Source organism: Emydura macquarii, unplaced genomic scaffold (genome assembly GCF_026122565.2).
Source record: "Emydura macquarii macquarii isolate MOO-44397 ecotype Brisbane River unplaced genomic scaffold, CSIRO-AGI_Emac_v2 contig_2676, whole genome shotgun sequence".
Lineage (NCBI taxonomy): Eukaryota > Metazoa > Chordata > Testudines > Chelidae > Emydura > Emydura macquarii.
In genome coordinates, this window is record NW_027132813.1 from 10,083,125 (window position 1) to 10,106,415 (window position 23,291).

A 23,291-nucleotide genomic window follows, 5' to 3' on the forward strand; every position below is an offset into this window, starting at 1 on the left:
GCAAAGACATTGAAAGCCAGCAAATGGACTTGGTAATTGAGGTTCCTAGGAGTAAAGTGAGAATCAAGGAATCATCCAGTTACTGAATTAAGGAAACTGTACTGAAGAGGAGCCAAAACTTTGCCTATCTGAAGGCCGTGCTGGCAGTTCTGTAGGAACCCAGAGGACACCCCTAACTTGTTAAAATAAAATATAAAACAAACACAATGGAACAGCTAGGGGCCATCTTCATTTTCAATATGGAGGCACAGTCCAGTGGGCAGTGCTGTGCCTGGATGGCAGTTTGGATCTAAAGTACTTAATCCTGGACTTGTAGTCCTTATTAAAGAGGAAGGTGACTGTGAGCCCCACTGTAGACTTCTATGCTGGCCATTTTTGGGGTACAGTTGTTCTTCTTACAGACACTTGACTTTAAAATGTTGAGTCTTTGCTTTTGGGCCACTTTCCATAGGGGACAGGAAGGTATCGTCTCCCTCCATGAACAGCATTGCACAGTGAGCCAGGTATATTGTGGAGCATTTTTGCCTTCGTCCGGCTATCACTTATTTGCCTGTGGATGCCAGACTTGAAGGTCCGATGGTCTGAACTCATCTGACAGCTCATGTGTTCTTCTGTTTGTCACAAAGTGATGTTTGCAGACTTCTTTTAATAAGGAATTCATCTCCCATCTGATTGCATCAGTGTTTTTTTTAAAAAAAGTTCTCTGTAAATCTATGAAATATGGCTTGTTTTCTAACTTGCATGGTCGTAATTGTTTGTTTTGCTACAAAGGAATTAATTTAAGGGCAGAATTTAAAAAAAAGCCTTGATGATGGATTTTATGAGCCATAATAATGATTGTAGTTATCTACCATGAGAAGGATGTAAGCAAATTTCAAGCTTTGCCTGAAGAAGGAATTGCTTCCACCACAACTATCTGCATCACTGTAAAACATGCCATTATGAAGCATTCATCATACTTTTGGGCCCTGTTAAATAATAAATAATAGTAATGGTCCATTATGAAGGATTTAGCTTCTTCTGAAACATTTAGTTGCAATATACTGATTATTGTGTATGTACGCTAGTGCCTGCCACTGGATTGTATCAGAACTGTTCCTAGTCTGTCATAAGCCTTTATACAAGTCTAGTTAAAATATTTTTCTTTAGCTAAAACTTCAGGCCTGTGTTATGAGAGCAGCAGGGCTGGAGTTCTAGACCTGCTGACTCTGAAGTCCCAAACACACTGGTTTGTGGCATGGTGGCCACTGGATCTCTTACACCAGTGGTTCCCAACCTTTTTGTTTCAAGGGCCACAGATATAATTTTTACTACCCTGAAGGGCCACCAGTCTCCACCAGCAGTCCCCCTCCCCACCCTGCAGCTAGACAGTAGGAGTAAGGCTGCAGCAGGGAAACCGCATGCGTCCTGTAGCCCCATGCGCTCCACCTGGGTCCCTAGGCAGTGGCTCTCTTCTGCAGCCAGAGGGGTGGGAGATCAGTGCTCCCCTCCCTCTCGCTCCAGCAGGGACCCCAGCACATAGGGACCCAGACAAAGCACTTTGCCATGCTCCCTGCTACAGCCAAGGGGAGGGGAGGGCTGATCTCTCATCCCCTTGACTGCAGCAAGGAGCCTGCACCAGTCTTCTAGCCCTGTGACAATGCACTCTGCCTGGATCCTTAGGTGGTGGCTCTCTTCTGCAGAGGAGCATTGGGCCACTTTGAAAGCCCCCACGGGCCACTTTTGGCCCTTGGGCCACTGGTTGGGACCCACTGTCTTACATAGTACAGGTTAGTTCCAAAGATGAGATACCAGCTTTGATGGACCACTGGCATAATCTGATACTTTTCTTAAGGAACATAGAGTTTACTGTATTTTCAGTTTCAAAATTGAAATCAAGGATTTTTATTTCTATTTTCTAGATTTTAATGTTAGTGTTCTCCATTATAAGGAAGAGATTCTGGGACTATGGCCGCCTTGCCTTGGTGTCGGAAACGGAAAGGTAAAATTATGCACAGCCAAGCCCTGTTGTTTGAAACCAGTTGGTGGATGCAAAATTAAATAGGATAAATGGGGTTTTAGGTAACTGAAATTTGTGTAAATAAGGTTCGACTGTAATCATGTATTTTTCTTTACTTACTTTCCTGTTTAAAATCCTCTTCTGACTTCATTGTGAAAGAAACACCTTTCCCTCCAACAGTCTCTCACTGTAGGACACTGTCAGTAAATAAAACTGTGTGTTTACAGGTTGAACTTGTCATTAAGAATCTTTCTCAGTTCTCATTGGTGAAGGAAATGGCAAGAAGAAGAAAAAGCAATAGACTGCTCAGGTCTGGTTAATGTATCATCTGCACACTTATTAGTGCTTCTGCTCTTATGTAAGAATGAAAGTTATTACGTTTAGCTGAGTTCAAACCCAAGATCTTCCCATGCTGACATAGAGAATGGAGCTCTCCGTTGAACTTGACCCAGATCAATCCACTGTTTTCAGTCGAAGGACCTGATTCTGCTTTTGTTGAAGTTGATGAGTTTTGGCATTGATTTTAATGGAAGCTGGATGAGCCTGTGATTTTAAACTTCTTGATGTCATCTTAGGACACTTAGAAGCTAGTGATCTAACTATTCGTGGAAAGTGGGGCTAAGCTTGAGTACTGTTGCATTTGTCCTTGAAAACAGAGGTAGTGTAATGAAGCCAAATGAATCTGAAGGAAGGGCATGTGCTTTTTGTGTTTCTTAGTTACATCATAATTACTATTTTCAATTTGTTCTTGAAAAACTAACTTCCCATTTTATCGAAGATACCAGACTCTCTAATAGCTCTTTGCAATGCTATGGGACAGAACTGAGCTGGTGGAAGAGATGAAGCGAGGAATCCTTATAATGCTGTAGGGAAAGTCTGAGCTAAGAGGCTGAAACTGTTGTAGGGGCGAGGAGAGAAGGAAAGTCGATTAGCTTTTGTCATGTTGCAGTACAGGTCTGAGCTGATAAGCAGAGTGCAGGAGGAACTCTGGTAAAGCTGTAGTCCAGGTCTGTGCAGGATGAAGCCTGCAGAACTGGTCCTACCAGGTCTGAGATAACTGTCTGTTCTTTAAATAGTATTACCATTACTGTCTCATGAACTAGTTCATCCTTTTTTTTTCTTGTTCAGTTACATGCTCTCTTATTTAAGAAGCTCCTGCTTTCTTCTTCTTGAACACTGAATAAAAGGACAAACTTTTGTAATTAAGTATAATTCTCTATGCTACAATATTGAAAAATACATACTTTTTATTCAAGTTGCCTCACATAGTGACTTGAGAACTGTAAAAATTGTTTTAAGAGCTAGTAACTACAGCATTTCCATAGTAACAATAATTATTTAAATGTCTCTTTGTGTTTTAGTGAATCAAGATACCACAGATTGTCTTTTTCTTCATCAGTACATGATGACCCTGAGTATGACAGTGTCAGTATTTGAATTAGACACGTTAAGCATTTCGGTGTGTGTGTGTATGTATGTAAAAATATGCAGGAACAATGGAATCTGCCATAATTCAGATTTGCACCTAGCCTAGATAACCAGACTCTGTGCAGGGGGAATCTCTACAACTCCAATTTGGGGCACAGTAAACGTTATGAAAGGTGTGCTTATATTGGAACCTTTGATGGCTTTATGGCATCTTGTTTCTGCCCTTGATAAACACTGTGATCCTGTTATAAACCAAAATCCAGTTGTCACTTAATTTTTTTTTAATTTTTGAAAGTCTTAATCTTAAGAGTCTTAATCTTAATATTTTGAAGAAATAAAATACTAATTTACACTTACACAGTATTTTTTATGTTCAAAGCACTTTACAGATATTGCCTACTAATCCTCTCAACAAACCTGGTGGTGTTATCCACATTTTACAGAGGGGGGAAATAGGGGCACATACAGGCAAATCATTTAATAAAGCCATATATAGTTGGTGGAAAAGCAGGGTAGAGATGGAAAACAGCTCTTTGGCTTAATTTTCAGTTGGCCTTATCCATGGCTGCTGTTTTTGAGGGACTCTTTAAAAGGGTATGATTCAAAACGTCTTAGTCATCCTATGTTTGGCTACATAATCAAACTATGGAAGTGCTGTCCAAGCAGTGTTACTATTTTAATGTTTTAAAGATCCATCTGCTTAATTTAAAAAAAATCCCTGAAACTAAAGCACAGCCTGAGCTTCTTGGTATTAGCTGAAGATTGCTCTTAAATATGTTTTATTTTAAATCTTTCTTCAGCTTTTGAGGAAATTTATCATTTAAATTGTTAAATAAAGACATATTTCTTTATCTTGGGAGCATTCTATTGTGGAAAAGGCCTAGCAAACTTCATAGAAAATAACATTATCTGTAGCTTTGTGAACACTAATATAGAATTTAATAGAGAATTATATCTCTGCTCTAAAATGCTAAAGGATGATTCAAAATCCTATTTGAAATATATAATTTTCTATTACCTTCTTCGTAGTTGGTTAAAATTGAGGTGTTCAAACAACTGGCTTCATCCCTATTGAATTATACAGGACTCTTCCATGTGGATTCTATTTAAAATTGTGAGGGACCTTTGAAAGGTCTTTAAATATCTTTTCCCCCCCCAGTTCTGAAACTATTAGTTAAAACCAGTTCTATTTACGGGGCTTGATCCTGAATTGAATTTAATGGGAACAGGATTGGGTCTAAAGCCTATATATTTTTCTTAAAATCACATCTAAGATTTTGCACTCATTTAATTACTTTATTCATCCCTTGGACTTTCTAATGTTTTGCTAATTGTAAACTGATTTATGGGATGAGTTTAAAGCATATGTTTTCTGTGTTCATAGATTATAAATTGCACATGGTGTCCTGACATTATCAAAACCAAACTGTCAGCTCTTATTTTTAACCTAGTAAAAAATTAGTTTAATATAAACACTACTATTAATTGTAAAGATTACAGACACTATTGTTTCTTGAAAGCAATCAACGTTTAGAAGCTTGCATACTAATTCCTCTTTTTTTCTAGGGGTTTTGTTCCTGGATGACAGCTGCCTTTCGAATGCAGTAAGTACACGAAGCAGAAGCAGTGAGCCATGGTTTACTTTTTCTGATGTGTATATATTTTTAAAATAGGTAGATAGTATCAAAGTGGAAAGTGATTAATAGATTATATCAAGGCATAATATGTAGGGATAGAACTGGCAGTGTATGAGCCAAAACTGGCTTCCATTCAAGTCTGTGGGAGTAGGAAGTGGGTATAAGATCGTAAGTGCCCGTTCTTCAAAGAGAACCATTGAAGCCAGTGGTCTGCCCACCAGGTTCTCTTTGTAGAATTGGCACTTCAGTAAAGAGGGAATGAATCTGACCCTAGAACAGTTTCTCAGTAGCTGAGTATTAAAGATTTGATACTGGTTCTTCGTGCCTATCTGCCTAGGAAATCATGACTTTTTGTCCTATTTGAGTAAACAGACTTTTTAAAAAGAAATTGTTGAGGGTGGGGAATAGGAGAGTCCTCCGGGATTCCTTTTCCATGCTGTCCTCCATTTCCCCCTGTTCTTTCTCTCCCTCCCAAGAACTCACGTTGTACTGATTTTTGTCCTTCTGACAATAGATGTGGTTCCTTCCAAAGCTCATCAGAGCCTTTCCTTAATTGGTTGAGAGTGGGTTTAAGAATAACATATAGTCATCTTCCTCCTCAGCCTTTCCTGGGTAGAGTGTACTTCTGCTGTAGGAGCCCCATCCAAGAGATTAAAGTCTGAGTTTAATTCAGCCTTGCAAAACGGTCTTGGAAGAGTAACACAGGTGCAAAATATATTTACCCATCTTTTTCCAGGCTGATAATGAGAATTTTACTCATCAAAAATATTGCCTGCCCAAAAGAGTAGAATTTTGCTGACCTGGTTTAATTCTTTATGTATTCCATACTTCAGGTGGATCAGTAGAAGGCAGTCAAAATAAATCCCTTTCCCTTTTGTGGCACACAGTATTTTTCGAGTACTCTGTGTATTCAGTTGATGAAGATGTACATGTGAATGTTGCTCTGAGGGCCTATTTGGATTTCAAAATAACCTCTCATTGGTGATTGTGTACTGATATCAGCAAAAGGATCCTTTTAATACAAAAAATGTTACATGTTATTTATTTGTTTGCAGTATTGTAGCCGTGTTGGTCCCATAATATGAGACAGACAAGGTAGGTGACGCAATATCTTGTACTGGACCAACTTTAATTGGTGGAAGGTACGCACTTTACCTCACCTACCTTGTCTCACGTTTATTTTATTAAACCATCCCATGTTGGTGTTTCATTTCTCAAGTTTAGAAGAAGGTAGAGGTTGTAGGGCTTATTTAGAAGTCAGTGTTCATAAGCACAATCCAACAAGGAAAACATCCTGACTGATTTGGTGCCTTTTTGTCTATGGTGCAGTGATGAAGAGATTCGTGATAAATGCGGTGATGATGCCATGCACTACCTCGCCTTTCAGCGCCACATCATTTGCCTGCTGGTTGCTGTCAGCATTTTGTCCATTTGTATCATATTGCCCGTCAATCTTTCAGGTGACTTACTTGGTAAGAAAATCTTTTCGTCTCCTGAAGATGGGTGTATTCGGTGCTACTGGCAGAGCTCTCCTATTGTGATAAACTTAATAAACTAAGTCCCCCAGTCTGTAGTGTAATACTATGCAGCTAGATGCATCTGGCAAAGGCCACTGTCAGAAATAGAATGACAAACTTCATGGCTTATTTCCCTGTTCTGGTATAGCAATTCTATGTTTGTATGCCTCAACAAACATTGTAATATCCTGGCTGGCTGGTGTGTGCGTGCGTGTGCTCCTGCCCTCCAGTGGGTGGAATTGAAACTGCTCAACTGTCATAGGCCTTGTACTGGTGACAGAGATTCTGTTTTAGCTCAAGTGGCAGGGGGCCTGTTCTTTCTGGAATAGGAAGATTCAAGTTCTGGTCATGCTGCTGTATTAAGTTCTGAGTGGCCACACGTAGCAAAATTTGTCACTTCTGTATGTTCCTGGTGCTTTTTGCTATGATGATTTAGAGAGTAGAGAACCTTGTGATGTGATTAAGTATTTTATCCGACCTGTGGTGGAAGGTCGTGAAGAGGTTTTTTGTTTTCCAGAAATACTATCACTCTTGTTTCCCCGACACATCAGTGTTTCCTTGGATTGTCTACTTCCTTGTCATCAGGATTAGCGATGCTGTCAGTATAGTTGTGGAAATAAGTTTTTTTGTAATTTGACTTATATTTGAGATAATAAAAGTGGGAAATTGGACTTTCAAAGTGGTGGTTTTTTTAAAACAAACCTGTAAATATCCAACGTCCAAATGTTAAAAAGTAAGCTGCTATTTCCCTTTGCAGGCTGAATGAAATATCTTCTTGTTTTACTCAATTTTAAAATAAAACCATAGTTAGGCCAGCATTAAGTGTCTGCCTTATTTTGAATTTTTATTAACATTAAGTGTGATGAATATCAACAATAAACATAAATTTATTTTTGAAGTATTTTATATTTTATTTCCTTATGTTTTCATCTGAACGCTGCACCAGAAAGCACCAAAATACCATGTATTTTGTCCTTTTTTTAGATAAAGATCCATATAGTTTTGGGAGAACAACTATAGCAAATTTACAAATTGGGTAAGTAAATGTTGAAAAGTATTAGATGATATTTTATATTTGCTGGACATATTGCACCTTTCATCTGAAGCTTACCTTATTCTTAAAAATATTAATTAAACTTTACAGCATGCCTGGTGATTGTGGTATTATTATTTATTGCCATTTTATGGGTGTGTAAACTGAAACAGAAGTTATGTGACTTTTGCTATATAGTCTCAAGCCAGTTATGGTGCAGGGAAGAGAAACCTGGAGTTCTGGTTGCTACACTCTGCTCTAACCACTAGTCCACACGCTTCCCTTGATTTAACAAATGTTGATGTAGCAATGTAACTGACAGGAATTTCCACACTAGAAGAATTTATACTTGTCAGTATTGTTTTGATCTCACAACTTTAATAGAATGTATGACTTAATTGATTAAAATTCTTTCTTACCCCAGACTTATGTGCCTGTCTTTCTCGAGAAGACTATTAAAATCAGTCATGCATTTGAAGAAATGCCATAAAAATAGTTGGATGACTAAACACATACAGTAATTTTATTGTGTGTTGATCTCATCTTAAAAAAAAAATCCCATTCCTAAAAAGCCCAGCTAGCGTAATTGCCAACTTGTATTTTTAAAGCAACATAATAATTAGTAAATGGGCATTTAAAAAACTTTAGAAATTTGTCTGTCTTATAGGTCTTCATATAGAGGCTTTGAAATCATATTTTAATTACTGATCCTATTATAGATAAGCAGATTGTTGACAGTACACATTATGTAAGTTTTGAAAGAGGCTGACAAACACAGAGGGGGTAAGGGAGTACAGCAGAGTTAAGGTAGTATAGGCTGTAACAATAGGTATGTATATTATTATGTGTATTATTTTTTCAGTTAATTCCATTTCGCCCCTTGCCTCAGATAGTCAGTTTTTAACCTAATACATACAGTAGGTCATTCTGTTTCTCTTAATTCTTCTTGTCAACCAAAATCATGTTTTAGATTTGAGTAAGGATTGGGGCCAAGAAGAGTTCAGCTAGTTACTCAGTGCAGTGAATTGTAATATCACCAGAAAAATTGTCTGTAAATCAACAATGTATGGCAAAGTGTGTCTTTACAGAGCTGGACAAGAAGGCATATGCCAAAGGCTACCCAAAAAATATGGAGATCCTAGAATAGTTGCATTCCTTGGAAAGCTACTACTTCTGTATGATGGGCTGGGAAGTCACATGGTTAGACCAGATGCCTGCATGGGCAAAACCATCCATCAACCAATCAGAGACCAGTTTTCCTATCCTAATGCAAATGAACTCTTGTATTCTTAATAGCATTTTAATAGCTACCCATGTAGATGTGGCTCTAAATTCCTTTAACTTCTAATCATCTTAAATGTTTTATTCCACAGCAATAATCTTCTTTGGTTGCACACTATTTTTGCTGTTATTTACCTGATTTTGACTGTTGTCTTCATGAGACATCACATCATGTACGTCAAGTATAAAGAGGAAAACACAGTAAGTTTATTTACTTGGAGAAATATGCAGCACATTCAAAAGGGGAAAATGCTGAAAAATCAAATACAAAAATGCCTTCCCTCTGCGCCAAAATGTCAGTATATGTGAAGGAATCCATTGAAAGGTAAACATTCCAGTATAATAGATTCTAATCACAGCCAGAAAGACCAAGTTGAGTAAATCACAAGAGGAGTAAAAACATACCTGAGATTTTGTTTTGGCCTGTTACCAATATAGGGCCAAATTCAGTGCTGAAGTTAGGAGCTGGTCTTATCTTTTCCATTCTATTTATTTCTTTAGGACAGATATTTTGATATTCTGTGTCACAGTTTCCACCTCCATAGAATCATAGAAGATTAGAGTTGGAAGAGACCTCAGTAGGTCATCTAGTCCAACCCCCTGCTCAAAGCAGGACTAACCTCAGCTAAATGCATCCCAGCCAGGGCTTTCTCAAGCTGCAGCTTAAAAACCTCTAAAGATGGAGATTCCACCACCTCCCTAGGTAACCCCTTCCAGTGCTTCACCACCCTCCTAGTGAAAAACGTTTTCCTAATATCCAACCTAGACCTCCCCCCACTGCAACTTGAGACCATTGCTGCTTGTTCTGTCATCTACTACCATTGAGAACCACCTAGCTCCATCCTCCCTGGAACCCCATTTTAGGTAGTTAAAGGCTGCTATCTAATCCCCCCTCATTCTTCTCTCGCAGACTAAACAAACCTAGTTCCCTCAGTCTCTCCTCATAAGTCTTGTGCTCCAGCCCCCTAATCATTTTTGTTGCCCTCCACTGGACTCTTTCCTACTGGTCCACATCCTTTTTGCAGTGGGGGGCCCAAAACTGGACACAATACTCCAAATGCGGCCTCACCAATGCCAAATAGAGGGGAATAATCACTTCCCTCGATCTACTGGCAATGCTCCTACTAATGTAACCCAATATGCTATTAGCCTTCTTGGCAACCAGGGCACACTGCTGACTCATATCCAGCTTCTTATTCACTGTAACCCCCAGGTCCTTTTCTGCAGAACTGCTGCCTAGCTTGTCGGTCCCCATTTTGTAGCTGTGCATGGGATTCTTCCGTCCTAAGTGGAGGACTCTGCACTTGTCCTTGTTGAACCTCATCAGATTTCTTTTGGCCCAATCCTCCAATTTGTCGTGGTCACTCTGTATCCTATCCCTACCTTGCAGGGTATCTATCACTCCCCCTAGTTTAGTGGCATCTGCAGACTTGCTGAGGGTGCAATCTACCCCATCCTCCAGATCATTAATGAAGACGTTGAACAAAACCGGCCCCAGGACCGACCTCGGGGGCATACCGCTTATGACCGGATGCCAGCTAGACATGGAGCCATTGATCACTACTCCATATTCCTTTTGGTTCTCTTCCTTCTGGTAGTTGTGATAAACTGGGATGTTTTTCTTCTACAGGTCAAGTGCACACTGTTCATAACTGGCCTTCCCAAAAATGCAAAGAAAGAGGCTATAGAAAACCACTTCATGTAAGTCAAGAACTAGTGTGTGTATGGAGAGGGGTTTAAAGCAGTGTAATGGCAGTTTTAACTATCCAAACTAGATGTGTCCTTGTTTTTAAACTAGTTAAAACCTGTACTCTAATTTTCATCCCTGGAAAAATCTTATTTCAAAATTGGTTTTGTCAGATTAAGAGAATAGAATGTTAAATGCTCAGCTTTTCAAAGGAAAAAAGTTATTTTTTAATTTTAATGCCAAAGACGTGGCTGCATATTCACGCTAATTTTTTCATGCTCTCACCTGGCCTTCGCTTGAGAGCAGTGCAGCTTTTTTCCTGTTAATCATAATCACTGTAAATTAAATTACAGCAAATGTTTCCAGTTCTCCAGTATCTGTTTGTCAGGAGTTCCTGTTGGGAGCTAAATGATTGATTCGGATGTTAATTAGAAATCAGTGATGACAGTATGGAGAATGTCTCATAAAGTTCACTCTCTTCTGATGTCTCTTTTTTTCCTTTCCAGTGCTGCATATCCGACCTGTAATGTGCTAGAAGTCCAGCTGTGTTATGATGTAGCTAGGCTTATCAGTTTGTACAAGGAAAGGTACCTGGGTTTATATTCTAGCTATGTTTGTTTATAGTTCTATAGAAACAATGTCAAGCTTTATTGAAAATATGGCAAAAGCAGAAAACATGTAAATGCTAGAGATGAATCTGACACTTGAATTCAGATCTGAATTTAAAGACGGTTCAGGGGTATTCAGAACTGGGGGGTTTGCTTTAGTCCGTCTCTAATAGGTGCTACATGCTTCATATGAATGAGTTGCCCAGTTGATTTGACAAGGCAGTACCATGGTTGTCAAGGTGTGAAACCCTAGCTTTGAATTATTAACTCTGGTTCCCAGGACAGTGAGACTGGGCACACATAGACGGGGATTATGCTTAGAGTAACAAAACCAGATTGTCCTCTAGACACCTGGGATTTGTGGACAGATTTGCTGATGTAGCCCTGATCTGGGAGAGAAGTAACTTTATTTAAACTTGTGCATGCTGAAAATTATTGAGTAAGCAGTTCTGGATTCATTGAACCTTGTAGCTGGGTGGGAAAACTAGAACAGAACACATACTGGTGTTTGGGGGAAAAAAGCGCCAAATCTTTGAAGCATCTTTTCAAAATCTGTTACATAGTTCAGGGCAAGACTTTGACTCTAGTTCTGCACCACAAAATAATAATCCTTGGTACTTTTAAATATTTTAGGAAGGAATTTGTTAAATATCATTGTATTTCACTATAGATTAACCTAAGTTACAATAGTTAATGTCCAGAGTGAACATGTAGGCAGTTCTAGATTAGATATGGATTGGAACTCTAAATTAACTGTAATTCTGAAAATAAGCACAAGTATTACTGAAGAAGCTCTTACTTTAGCGGGGGGAAAAAGAGACTGAAGAGAACCCTATAATGTGTACAAACTGTGTAAAAGCGGCCATAATGTTGAGATTTTTTAATTTATTTTTGGGGGATGGAAGAGGGAAGAAGAGTGTGTTGGTTTAGTCCTTGTCTCCTGTGTTCATATAATGCTTCTTTATCAATTCTTGAACTAACTTTGTTTCTCCAAGGATTATACTCTCCTTAGGTTTGTTGCTTTGAATACACTGTTCCATTGCAAAATCTTATGTATGTATTTTTGTATCCAGAAAAAAGGCAGAAAAAAGTCTGATTTATTTTACACACCTGCATGAGAAGAATGGCAGACGAGTCCAAATCAACCCAAAGCCATGTGGCCAATTCTGCTGTTGTGAAATCAGAGGATGTGAAAGGGTAAGGGATAGTTTCAATCACTGAGTTATTAGCCAGAACAATGGAAAATAGCAACAGAAAAATTGCAAAGTTTACAGGAAACTCTTCTGATTTCTGCAAAGAATTTAGCATCAACTTTGTTGCATGTTTCAATTTCTGCAACATCCTTCCTGGCAAGTGGCAACTAGAATTGCCAAGAACATTGGAAGTGTGATCTTGCTGGTACTTTACTATAATGCAAGAAAAACTTCCTGTTTTTACTCCACACCACAATGTGATTTGTAATACATGGAACAGGAGGAGGGACTGCAATTTGTGGAGCTTGTATTTAAATGAATGTATGAGCCATTTGTTATTGATATGTAACAGGAATCAATTTTCCAACAGGTAGATGCTATAGATTACTACACCCAAGTGACAACTAAACTGTTGGATGATTACCTGAAAGAGGAACAAACTGTTCATGATAGTCCACTAGGAATGGCGTTTGTAACATTCCAGGAGAAATCTATGGCAACATAGTAAGTTTTGTGTTGTGTATCTTTTTGTTTTGTGAACACCATAGTTATGACTATAGCTGGTTTATGGGAAATGAGTTACTGATCTCTGTTCATTTTCTAATGAATGGATGAACCAATCACCAAATCACCACCACAGTTAGCGCAAACTAGCACCATTGTTAGTAGTTTCAACGAAGGAAAACCCAGCAATTGAATGGGCCATAGATGCTGAACTGTTCTGTCTTTTATAGGCACACCCTGCGTGCTAGGGGTATGGAACGTTGGTAGAGTAGCGAGAAGAATTCAGTGCTGCCCGTCCTACATGTCTTCTGTGGATTAACAGGACTTCAGTGAACTTTGCACTGATGCAGGGTGCTAAAGTACATATTTGTGTTTGTCCAAATTTACATACATAGCAGTTTTGCTTTTTTTTTAGTTGTTAATATCCAGGTTACTGGGAAATGCAATTCAGAGAGCACTAAAGATACAGAATTGTGCAATGGCCAGTGTTATCAGGCAAAAGGCTAAATTATGATATTGTTAGGTAATGATGTTACTACTAACTGTGATGAAAGGTTACTGGACACAATTTCATGTTTTTTCAAAATCCCTTCTGTTTGCAGCACACTAATCACCCCTCACAGTTCAGCTTTCCAGTTTAAATTTTCTAAATCAATATATGCTTGATATTTATTTATAGCTATAGATATTTATAGGCCTGATCCTGGAAGTTGCTAAGCACCCTTGTAGAAGAATTCCAGAGTGGTAGCCATGTTAGTCTGTATACAGCAAAAACAATGAGAATTCTGTAGCACTTTAAAGTTAGTCTTTAAAGTGCTACAGAATTCTCGTTGTTTAAGCACCCTTAACTCCCTTTGAGTTCAGTGGGAGTGAGCATGCTCAGCGTTGCTGAATTGGGTCATTGGTAGAGAAAATTAACTTAGTCCCCTTGAGTGGGCTATTTGCTGTCTGCATGTCTCTTATTAACAGGTGCACAAAGAGGATTAAGGAAGGAGATCAAGGTCTTTATTTTATAAAAATGTGGTTCCCATAGGACCATAGATCATTCTCTATGGGCCCCTCAATTTTGCCATTCATTTATCACAATATCCATAATCTCATGACCTTCAGGGTATGCTGTAAAGCCAGTTGGTCTAAGATAAGGTGTTTTTTGTGGGAATTTAAGGTGTTGAGGAGGTTGTACTCCAATTTCTGATAAGTGCTACCAAGTGGAATTGAAAAAGATGATGCAATCTGCTCGGTGGTTTCATTTAGTTTTCAGTCAAAGCAGTGGACTTTTTCCTCTGGAAAACTGGGTTGCATTACATATTCATATGTGTTCCACATCAAACCACAAGACAGCTGAATACCAATGACAGTCACTGCTCCAGGGAAACCAGTAATGGAATAGTAAAAGTGTTGCAAACCAGGATCGAGATGTATTGATTCATTTGAATGTGGAAGCTTAATCATCATTATGCTTTGGCACCATGTATTGACGGCACTAAATCTTACTTCAGATGTTGCTTACATTTAAAAAAAAAAGTACAAGGTTAATCACTAATTCAATATCTTCTGTTGCAGGATGTAGAAGGTTTATGGCAATACTATTATTGCAGTAAGGAAAAAATCCCTCTTTCCCTGGTTGATATTTGTATAGGTGTTGCCCTGTATCATTTTATGTAAATGAAGAATATTCATTATTACATTCAGGAACTTCAGAAAGACCGGCTATTTAAATATAATGCATACCCCTGTCATGCTTGCATGTCAGAGCTCATCTGGGACAGATTGTTTTAACAGTAAAATACACAGTCATACCTTTTGAAATATTTGCCTCAGACAGTACTTATAGCCTTCCCAAATGCACTACTGCTTGTGGCCATAATTAGACTGGGTGTGAATGCACCAAATGTCAGTCAAATAATAACCCTTGCAGATATAATCACGTCTGAAGGTTACACTTTGGGAAAGGGGTTTCAGGAAGTGACAATAATCCTCAGCATCATAAAAACATTCTGAAAATGGCTGTTCTGGACTGGTGGCTGGCTTTGGTTTCAGTGTCATAAGTAAGAATGCAGACACATCCACTGCTTTGTATTTACTGGACTCTTTACAAAGGCATGTAGAGCACTGAGATGAGGTTTTTTAATATATTAATCATATTAATCATCACAAACTCTACTTTCATGATAGTGCTGAGCACCTCAAAGCAAGATTGGTTTGGTGTCCGTAGGATCTGATAGACCTAGATTTTGGTAATTGTTTAAATGATGACTATTATATATATGCATGTGTGACATGATGGTGAAGTTCAAATGCTATCTCCAGAAGGTGTGATAAAAGCCTTTATCTTTATTGGCAATCTCCCTGCTTAAATGTGACATTTCCAGCTGTAAAACTGCATTTTTTTTCTTTATTGCAGTATTCTTAAAGACTTCAATGCCTGCAAATGCCAGAGTTTTAAATGTAAAGGGGAACCTCAGCCATCAGCCTACAGCAAAGAACTCTGTATTTCAAACTGGAATGTTACATATGCCACCTATCCAGAGAATATCTGTTGGTAAATTCTTGAGCACTTTACATCAGTTTATAATCCAGAATATAAATTTAGAGTTGGAGGGGTTGGGTTATTTGTTTCTTCCCAGAAGAAAATTATTTTTGTCCAGATGTTGAGAGTTTGAGCCAATGTCCAATTGAACACCTGTGGTCTAGTGGACTGAACACAAGACGGGGGGTCAGGATGTCTGGGTCCTGTTGTCACCTCTAATACTGAAATGTTTAGTTGCCTTTGGGCAAATCACTTATGGCCTGATATTTTTCAGAGGTTGTGGGTACCCATAGCTCCTATTGACCTCAGTGCCCATTGAAATCAATAGGAACTGTGGGCACTCAGCACCTCTGATCATCCCCTTAACACCTGTGCTTCAGCTTTTCCATCTGCAAAATGAGGATAATGCATACCTGTTTTTGTGAGATGTATGCATGAAAAAGCCTTGTATTAGTGCTAAGTATTATAAAATTATCTGATTTCTAGTATTAGCTGCCCCATGATAGCAATAGTTGAACCCACTGTATCGTGAAACATTCTTTTGAAATCTTACCACTGTCCCAGTACATTTCACAGGCATGATGTATCACTTGTGGGGGAAAGTTTGAAAATAAGCAAATGCTGTTGAACTATTTTTTCCCCTCCCTTCCTGTCACATTCAAAAGCTAAAAGGGTACACCAAAAATCATTGACAACTCTCCAATTATCTTGCAAGGATATAACCTGCATTATGAGACACTGATTTTTTTGTGACTTTTCCACTATCCACCACAGAATCACAAGGGAGTTTTCGATAATACATTTATTCGTAATATTGTAGACGTTTTGAGCCATGGTTTATTGTGAAATACCCTTATTAAATACTGGTCGTCTGCTCCCTTTTAACTTGTGATTCTTTTTGATGTGTGAATCCTCTTTAATATCAGAGCATCCATTTAGAAATGTGATGGTATTCCATCTGACTGCTGGTACTCCAGAGGTTTATTTTTTTCCGTAACTGCAATTCTACCATCAGGCTAAAATAAATAATTTAACTGCTTATAATTGAACAGTGAACTATAAGCTGAACTAACGGTGTGGCTTGTACCTTTATTTTTGCAACCATGGTACCTTGAGATGTGAATTACACAGTTCTTGCAAGTTGCAGTAAGTAGGGTCAGGTTTAGTCCTTAGATTGAAGTCCCCCAAAGAATACCTCAATGTTGCAGAAAATTACACTGCTGGTTCAGTAGGTGACGTTCTTCCCTCTGAGTCAGTAGTGGTGATGTTGGTGGGGAAGCACTTACATAGCTAGGGCCCTACCAAATCCACAGCCATGAAAAACGCATTACAGACTGTGAAATCTGGTCTGCCCCGTGAAATCTAGCTGTTGTAGGACAGACCAGATTTCACAGAATGGAGCGGATGGAGAGCAGCGGCTGCTGGCCAAGAACCCAGTTCTGAAGGCAGTGCCACCACCAGCAGCAGCATAGAAGTGAGGGTGATATCGCATGGGGGGGGGAGGAGCAGGGCAGGGCCAGCCTTACGGGTGGGTGAGTGGGCGACTGCTCAGGGCCCCATGGTCAGGGAGGTGCTGTGGTCACCCCACACATACATGCACACACACACAGTCAGCCCAAGGCCTCTTTAACTCTTGAGCGCTGGGCCTGGAGCCTGGGACAGGGAGGTGGTGCAGAAGTAAGGGTGGCAATACCATGCAATCCTCACTTCTGCATTGCTGCTGGCAGTGGTGCTGCTTTCAGAGCTGTGCACCTGGCCAGCAGATGCCCTCCAGCCACCTAGCTCTGAAGACAGCAGTGCAGAAGTAAGGGAGGCAATAATGTGACCCCTCCCCCCCCCAATCGCCTTGCAACCCCTCCCCCACAACCTCCTTTTGGGTCGGGGCCCTCACTGTTACAACACTGTGAAACTTCAGATTTAAATATCTGAAACTGTGAAATTTACAATTTTAAAAATCTTATGATTGTGAAATTGACCAAAATGGACTGTGAATTTGGTAGGTCCCTATACATAGCACTTCAGAAAGAATATTCTGAACCCTGTGAGGTAGGGAAGTATTTTCCCAGAAGAACAGAATGAGGCACAGATGTTAACTACTTATCTAGGTTTGTACAGTGAGTCATTGTTGGAGCTGAGACAGGAACACATGAGTCTCTGCTCCCTCTCCCAGACCTATGTGCTAGCCACTAGACAATACTACTGTGACTGACTTCGGAGATGGTGGTGTTGCACATGCCATGTTAGTCAGGTAACACATAAAACTAAGCTACTGACTTATATGGTCATTAAAGATCCCATGATTCTTTTCATAAGATTTCTAACCACAGTTTTTCGATCAGACTGCAGAATTATTCTGCCTACCCAAATTCCTGCTGCGGTTTCAATCACTTCCTGTGCTAAACTCCTGTGTAATGTAGCTGTGTTCTGGTAAACACCAATACCATTTCGTCCCAGAGGTGGCTGCATTTTAGTGGTGGGCTAAGTGATTCTCAAGTCCAGAAAGACTTTCTAATTCTGTTTCATTGTGGTGAAAATAAAGTTTACTTCATCATTCAAGGAAAGGGCTACCATTTTTCCTTCCCACCTCCATTTCTCCAGCACGTCACCAATTACGTGTATTTAACACTTGGCTTTTCATAGTTGATACCATGATTACTTTTCTGTTTAAAATACCAACATCAGTCAAACCACAAAAGAGCTATACCATATGGCAAGGAAACAAATTACATCTGGAGAGATAGTCGGGCATGAATGGATTTCACTCTTATTTGGTGTTTATGCTATAAAATAGAAAAACTTAGGACATTGCCAATTATCTGTTTAGTTGCTTATATGGCCCCTGTGCCCATAGCAGCTGAGCACCTTAACAACACTTAGTCATCGCTATCCGTAATTGACCAGTGGTCCCACTGGATCAGTTGTTGAGACTTCCACTGAAAACTCAGCAATACTTCAAACATGAATATCTCATTTATTGTCTGCAGCTAGATGTTCTGTTGCAAATCGTAAGGAACTGATCCTTCAATGACATCAATTTGGTTTGAGAAAATTCCATCTATTAAACCCCCCCGCAAACAAACCCCAAACTGGAAAAGCTTTTTAATTTGGCTTCATTTTATTGATTATGTAGGGGTAAAAAGTTCTCCAGCAGTCAAGCCTATGCAGTTATACAAATTTTTCATTTACTAATTAATGACTAATGGCAATTTGGGCTTGGTTAATGAATTTCTGGTTTTTGTATTATGATTTCTAGTTACCATATGAAAAACCCAAACCTGTTGTTTGGCAGTTAGTATGTCACTGTATTGGCAAAAGACTGACTGTTTTTTGTTCTGTCCTTTTGCTTGACAGGAAGAATTTTTCAGTGCATGGGCTGAGGTGGTGGTTTAGATGGTTTTGCATTAATTTGCTTCTTTTTATTGTGCTGTTTTTTTTGACTACTCCTTCCATAATCATCTCCACCATGGACAAGTTCAATGTCACCAAACCTATTCGTTACCTTAATGTGAGTATCGCTATGTTTTTGAGTTGTTAGACACCAATATCAAAATGTTACAGAAAGCGAATAAGGAAGTGATCTGGCAAGGATGGTATTATGGTTCTTCATCCTAAGATACTATGGAGTTACACCAGTTGACACCAGCCAAGGATTATCCATGCCTATGTGTTAGTCAATCTCAACCAATTCAAATCCCCAGCAAGGGCTGAAACTGATGCAGAGTTTAAAAAAAGATATTCAAAACCATGTCCTCATAAGTTGGTTGGGTTTTATTTTGTTGGTAAGGTTTACCCTGAAATCAGTTCACTTGAGACTTTCTGTGATCATAAATTTCAATTTTTCATGTAAAATGAAAATGTATCTTACTATATTTGAAGTTATATAATTTAACTTGAGCCAAAAAACAGACCCTCTGATCCAAACTCCTTTTAAGGTTTAGAATTATGTGTGTGTGGGGGCAGGGTGGAATGAAACTCTAAAACTGAAACTCTAAAATAAAACTTCATTCTTAAATTTTGGTTCAAGTTGGATCCAGAATCAGGAAGGTGTCTATATCTGGTTCCAATTCAGTTCCAGCTGAAATTTCACAAAAACCTGTGAGATAGTCAGTATCTTGGAATCTGACCTCACACCCTAGCTCTGGTTTTGCTTTGTACCCAAACTGTGAACGCTAACTGAACCCTAGTCTGTATCAGAACATAGTTTCCTCAGTCCAAGTCTAATATAAATGGGTTGCTTACCTATAAAAGCTAATTTCTGCAGCATCTATTCTTCAGCCATAATTGTATTAGAATATTTGCATCTGTCTTTATTTTTTATTTTATTTTATTTTTTTAGACTCCTATCATTAGTCAGTTCTTCCCAACACTCCTCCTGTGGTCCTTTTCAGCTCTGCTACCAACAATTGTCTACTATTCAACGCTATTGGAATCCCACTGGACAAAGTAAGCAATAGATTTTCCCCTATTTTTGCCTTGTCCCATAAACCGAGTCACTGGGAAAACCAGAGAAAATGTTTAACTTCATAAAAATTATAGCTGGAAAAGACCTGGTAAGCCACATCTAGTCCATTCCTTGCCCAGTACAGGGTAGTCTATCCTCTGTCCAGTGCATTATCCAATGTCAGGTTATTCCACAGTCTGATAGGTCTTCTTGATAAACAATCAAGGAATTTTCCCTGTTTTGTAGTAGATCCATTGAACAGTATCCAGTCACGTCTTGTTTTTTTTGTGCCCCCCCTATTTATTTTTTTTGGGCAAGGCCTCTATGTAACAGAGAGATTCAGTGCTTGACTGACAGCATCTCTGTCATTCTGAAGCAAACTCTCCATAGAGCTTGTTTGGACCTCTGACTACAGACACTGGTGATCTGCCACAGACTAGTCTGAATTACAAAAGTCCTACCTTCCCCAATGTCTGTACATAGAAAATCATCCTTACTGAGTGTCTCATACATTTTGTCTTAAATGTGTGTCCTTGGGGACATTGATATAGAACACTAAAATAGCACCACTGCAGCCCATTACGTGTAAAGGGAAATGTATGGTTCCTGCTTTTCATAAACGGTGCTCTACTGGACATACCTGGGGTTTTGGCCAACTGAGGGTTATTGTGGGTAGGAGCCAATTTAACAATCTCCTATTTTGCCTTTGCCCATAACATTTGCAGCTGATGTTTCTTAGATAAAAATCATATGCAAATTATTTTTGTTTAAATTGTGCAATTCCTTCACATGAAGGCCATTCAGACTCTGTTGCTGAGCAGTTGGTTTTCCGCCAGCTGCTTTGCCTACTTTTTGGGGTTGGAACACATGAGCTTTTTCTTGTCTTTTTGTTTGAAATTGTTTCCTGGTGTCATTGTCTGCCATAGACTTGATTTTTACATTTCACAATTTCACAAAAATTTTACAATTTTTACATTTACAATTTCCATCCCTAATGTAACTATGCTAATAAATTACCAATTCAGCTATGATCTGGATTAATGATCAGAAACAACTTCTATGTTTCTGTAAAGAAAGACATGGGCCTGCTGGGCTCAGGTTTATAGATCACTGATGACCCTTGCATTCTCTATTGTATTAGTGAAGGGCACTCAGAGAGTTCTCACAGCAGCTGACATTTTACAGCAAAGATCCTTAAAAAGTAGAGCTATATTCCATGTGGAGATAAATTAAGGGGAGAATACTTGGAGACCTGAACTAAGCTGACCTAAGAGTTGGGGGGAAATTAAAAAATGACTAACCTAGTTTGTGTTCAGAAAACATTATAGATTCCTCCGCTTATGACAGCAGAACTAGTGGAGTTGGAAGAGGATGAAAACTTGTGTTTAGCAATAAGTCTCTTACTCAATAACCTTTTCCTCTTTGGTAGGTCTGGAGAAAACAGAATAATGATGCATAAAGTGTACATATTTTTGATCTTCATGGTGTTGATTTTGCCTTCCCTTGGTCTGACCAGGTATTGATCTTGTTCTTGTGTCTTAAAGTTTGAATATTTTATAATTAGAGTTGGTCTGCTTTGTTTTTGTAGCCAGCCCTCCTGGAGATACATAGCTGTTTTATTTTGTTTTGTTTCTATCTGTGTTGTGTAGTCATAATACCCTAAATTGCCTTTCATCTGAGGATCTCAAAGCACCGACAAGAATGTAATGAATTAGGCCTCACAAATCCTTATGAGGTTGGAAAGTATTTCCAGCTGAAACAACCAGAGTCCTGTAGCACTTTAAAGACTAACAAATTTAATTTCTGCAGGCATAAGCTTTCGTGGGCTGTAACCCACTTAGTCAGATGTAAGGAATAGAAATCAGATAGGAGGTGTATATATACATATCCAAGAGTAAGGAACAACAATGGGGAAGATAGATATAAGCAAAATCCATTCAGTTAGAGTAGTTGAGGCCTATTCACAACCATTGATTAGGAGGTGAGAATGTGTGAACAGTGACAATTACTTCTTGTAATGAGAACCATTCCAAGTCTCTATTTAGACCCAGTTTGATTGTGTCAAGTTTGCAGATGAGTTCTAGCTCTGCAGTTTCTCTTTGAAGTCTGTTTTTGAAGTTTTTTGTAGAAGTATGACTAGATTGGATTACGAACAGGAAGCTGCCAGACAACTCTCCAACACCATATTCTACAAGCCAGTACTGTCCGATCCCACTGAGGAATACCAAAAGAAACTACAACATCTACTTAAGAAATTCCCTAAAGAAACACAGGAACAAATCTACACAGACACACCCCCTGAGCCCTGACCAGGGTATTCTGTCTGCTACCCAAGATCCACAAACCTGGGAATCCTGGATGTCCCATCATCTCAGGCACTGGCACTCTCACAGCAGGACTCTCAGGCTATATGGACTCTCTCCTCAGTTCCTATGTCACCAGCACTCCTAGCTATCTTCATGATACCACTGACTTCCTGAGAAAACTACAATCCATCGGTGATCTCCCAGAAAACACCATCCTAGCCACTATGGATGTAGAAGCTCTCTACACCAACATTCCACACAAAGATAGACTACAAGCCATCAGGAACATTTTCCCTGATTATGATATGTCACACCTGTTAGCTGAACTTTGTGACTTTGTCCTGACCCACAACTACTTCAGATTTGGAGGCAATCTATACCTTCAAGTCAGTGGCACAGCTATGGGCACCCGCATGGCCCCACAGTATGCCAACATTTTTATGGATGACCTAGAACAACGCTTCCTCAACACTTGTCCCCAAGCACCTCTCCTTTACCTATGTTACATTGATGACATTTTCATCATCTGGACCCATGGGAGAGAGTCCCTCGAAGAATTCCACTAGGATTTCAATAATTTCCACCCCACCATCAACCTCAGCCTGGACTAGTCCACACAAGAAATCCACTTCCTGGACACTACGATACAAATAAATGATGGTCACATTAATACCACCCTATACCGAAAACCAACTGACCGCAATACATATCTTCGTGCCTCCAGCTTCCACCCTGGACACATTATACGATCCATTGTCTACAGCCAAGCCCTAAGATACAACTGGATTTGCGCTGATCCCTCAGACAGAGACAAACACCTACAGGATCTCCATAAAACATTCTTAAAACTACAATACCCACCTGGAGAGGGAAGAAACACATTGACAGAGCCAGACGGGTACCCAGAAGTCACCTACTACAGGACAGACCCAACAAAGAAAACAACAGAACACCACTGGCCATCACCTACAGCCCCCAGCTAAAATCTCTCCAACACATCATTAAGGATCTACAACCTATCCTAGCAGATGATCTCTCACTTGCTCAAGCCGTGGGAGGCAGACCTATCCTTGCTTACAGACAGCTCCCCAACCTGAAGCAAATACTCATCAGCAACCATACACCAT

The 23,291-nt window shown here is 39.3% G+C and overlaps 1 protein-coding gene across 3 annotated transcripts in view; it reads left to right on the forward strand.

The window, feature by feature from the left end:
- Positions 1-23,291, forward strand: part of TMEM63A (transmembrane protein 63A) — a 41,980-nt gene that overhangs the window by 8,165 nt on the left and 10,524 nt on the right. For all 3 annotated transcript variants that reach the window (XM_067564851.1, XM_067564853.1, XM_067564852.1), the window contains 14 exons: positions 1,902-1,981; positions 3,361-3,424; positions 4,994-5,031; positions 6,394-6,536; positions 7,566-7,617; positions 8,988-9,096; positions 10,526-10,596; positions 11,089-11,169; positions 12,264-12,387; positions 12,754-12,887; positions 15,292-15,429; positions 18,769-18,922; positions 19,754-19,860; positions 21,288-21,374. In XM_067564851.1, coding sequence (XP_067420952.1) covers positions 1,902-1,981; positions 3,361-3,424; positions 4,994-5,031; positions 6,394-6,536; positions 7,566-7,617; positions 8,988-9,096; positions 10,526-10,596; positions 11,089-11,169; positions 12,264-12,387; positions 12,754-12,887; positions 15,292-15,429; positions 18,769-18,922; positions 19,754-19,860; positions 21,288-21,374 — 1,382 coding nt within the window. The remainder of the gene's footprint in view (positions 1-1,901; positions 1,982-3,360; positions 3,425-4,993; positions 5,032-6,393; positions 6,537-7,565; positions 7,618-8,987; positions 9,097-10,525; positions 10,597-11,088; positions 11,170-12,263; positions 12,388-12,753; positions 12,888-15,291; positions 15,430-18,768; positions 18,923-19,753; positions 19,861-21,287; positions 21,375-23,291) is intronic.